This window comes from Oratosquilla oratoria, chromosome 6 (assembly GCF_046742065.1).
Source record: "Oratosquilla oratoria isolate Oo_2021 chromosome 6, ASM4674206v1, whole genome shotgun sequence".
Classification (NCBI taxonomy): Eukaryota; Metazoa; Arthropoda; class Malacostraca; order Stomatopoda; family Squillidae; genus Oratosquilla; species Oratosquilla oratoria.
Genome location: NC_134782.1, coordinates 64,383,709 through 64,386,208, shown reverse-complemented (window position 1 = coordinate 64,386,208; position 2,500 = coordinate 64,383,709). Strand labels below are relative to the sequence as shown.

The window sequence follows — 2,500 nt, the reverse complement described above, 5'->3', positions numbered from 1 at the left end:
CCCTTCACAATGGTACAACAATCAAAATAATATGCAAAATAGAACCAGAGATATGGCTTATCAAAGAACAAAAACTTTGATTTTTCAGGAGAGGGGTGATTTAAACTGGGAGGCTGGAAAGCGACATGCCCCTCCCTCTAACTTTGAAAAGCGCTGAGAGGTGTAGAGAATCACAGCTTGCTTTTGAGTGGTGGGAAGAGTTGCCATATAAACAAAACAGAACTGGCTATCGAAATTTTGACTTTATTTCAATATACAATGGGGTTGCCAGAGGCTGCCAATAATTTACCTATTTTATTCTGTATAAGAAAAAGAAACAGAATTGAGCTGTAATATTTGGTCGAAGTGTTACCACCATCATAGATATTCTTTTAAAATGTTTACCTAAAATTCGTTCATGTGCCAGAAATTTTCAAGTGATCGCGTTAACAGGTCCCCTTTAGCTGAATATGGTTAATAAACATTCCGTAGACTTGTTCACTCCGCTAGTATCGTCCAGTGCTTGGCGGAGTGTGCGCTCTCTGAGCGTTTTTCTAGTTTATATTGTAGATTGCTTTAGTTAAACAATTTTAATTTAATTTGATTGTTTATTTAAACATGTCTTCAAAATAAAATACAGATACAGCAGAAAAACTAATATAAAATGCATGAATATTCTAACTCACGAGAACAATAAATCAATGAGAACCCTGAGCTTGTTTCTCTGCAACGAGACGGTTCCATCAGGGGGTAATAGGAGACAATGACACCCGAAGTGTGTTGCTTATGTCCAGTTTACTCCGTTGTTTTGTTTTGGTTGCTGTCACTGCAGAAAACCCCGCTTCACACAGATAAGATGGCGGAAATGGCAATAGGGTTTCAAGTGCTGTGGTGGCGATCTCAAGGTATTCCGCCATGACTTCAATCCAGATCATCGGCAGAGTTGTTGTCTCGAACGTAGTTTTAAGGCCGCCGTCATTTGCAATCTCAAGCAGTTGAGCTTCTTCTTGCACAGACATGCTAGATTCACCTGGTTTGTTGACAAATGGGTCGCGGATCCATTCCTTATCAGTTCGTGGATCTTTTGTGGTTGGGAAGTAGCGCTCGAACTCTTTTAAAAGCAAAGACAGATGATCGTGCACCAACTGGGAGAATGAAGGCTCAAGCTCAGTCTCCCCCAAAATCCCCGCTAATGTTTGAAACATGTCCAAAATGCTTCTGTTCACGCGCCGTCTCCACAACTCCAGTTTGGCTTTAAATGCAGCTACTTTGTCTGCCACCTTGAAAACAGTTGTCATTTTCCCCTGAAGGGACAGATTGAGTTCACTGAGCAGGCTGAATACATCACACAGGTAAGCCAGTTTTCCGACCCATACCTTGTCACGACAATGGCTGTTGTAATTCAAACACTCTGGTTAGCAATTTTCTTCGGGATAACCATCTTATTTTTGTGTACAAGAGAAGGCGTCTGTGCTCTCCATCTGTCTCCTCACAAAACTTCTCAAACAGGAGCGAGTTAAGGGCGTGTGCTTTGATGTGGTTAATAACTTAACGACATCATTCAATACGCTGTTAAATTCCGGTGACATTTTTTGGCTTGCCAGCATTTGCCTGTGAATGATGCAATGTGTAGATTTGCTCTCAGGTGCAACACCCTTAGTTCGAGCAGTTGGGAACCGGACAGTCGTCTGGTCATGGCAGCAGCTCCGTCTGTGCATATGACGACACAAAAGAACCATTTTAGTTGTCCTGATATTTCAGACAGAATAAATAAATTTAGCGCAAATGTTAGAGCTCTCTGGCCAATAATAAAGGAGAAACATGTACCTTTAGAAGTGAAAAGGATTATTTTCAATACTGTCTTGACACCTATCCCTACGAACGGTGATAAGATGTTCGTGAGTCATTTTGATATTTTACTAGTGCAAGAATTTCTATTAGATATAATGGGTCTAAGAAATTCTTGCACTAGTAAAATATCAAAATGGCTCACGAACATCTCATCACCGTTCGTAGCGGTTTTTCTGGATCACACATAAAACATTCTGAAGATTTTATAAATAAGATCAAGAGTCATCATATTTCGGGAAGTAGTAAATTGTTAAGCCTAGATATAGTGTCTTTATTCACAAACATCAATGTAGCAGAAGTTTTAAAGTTCCTGGAAAATAAATTACAGCCCTATCAAGATCAACTTCCCATCTCAGTAAATAAAATCATTAATTTGACAAAATTATGTGCTGGCACAAATGTATTTTCGTTCAATGATAGATATTACAAGCAAAAATTTGGCTGTTCAATGGGATCCAATCTCTCTCCAGTGCTAGCAAATTTATATATGGAATATTTCGAGACGGTACTTCTGCAGGGCATAAAACCCCACGGAATGTTCTGGTATAGATATGTAGATGACATCTTCACGATTTGGGATGAAGAGTTGGGTTCATTTAATGATTTCTTCAATAGACTTAACCACCTTACTGCTAACATTATATTTAAAGTGGAATGGGAAGTGGATAAC

General features: G+C 39.3%; 1 protein-coding gene across 1 annotated transcript; it reads right to left on the bottom strand.

Annotated features, from left to right (window-relative positions):
- Positions 1-722: 722 nt before the first annotated feature.
- Positions 723-1,277, bottom strand: LOC143026042 (SCAN domain-containing protein 3-like). The gene has a single exon (XM_076186033.1). The coding sequence runs from the start codon at positions 1,275-1,277 to the stop codon at positions 723-725; it is 555 nt and encodes a 184-aa protein (XP_076042148.1).
- Positions 1,278-2,500: the final 1,223 nt, after the last annotated feature.

Bases quoted from the DNA above. Each gene is read 5' to 3' on its own strand.
- LOC143026042 (XM_076186033.1), bottom strand. From the start codon at position 1,277: ATGACAACTGTTTTCAAGGTGGCAGACAAAGTAGCTGCATTTAAAGCC.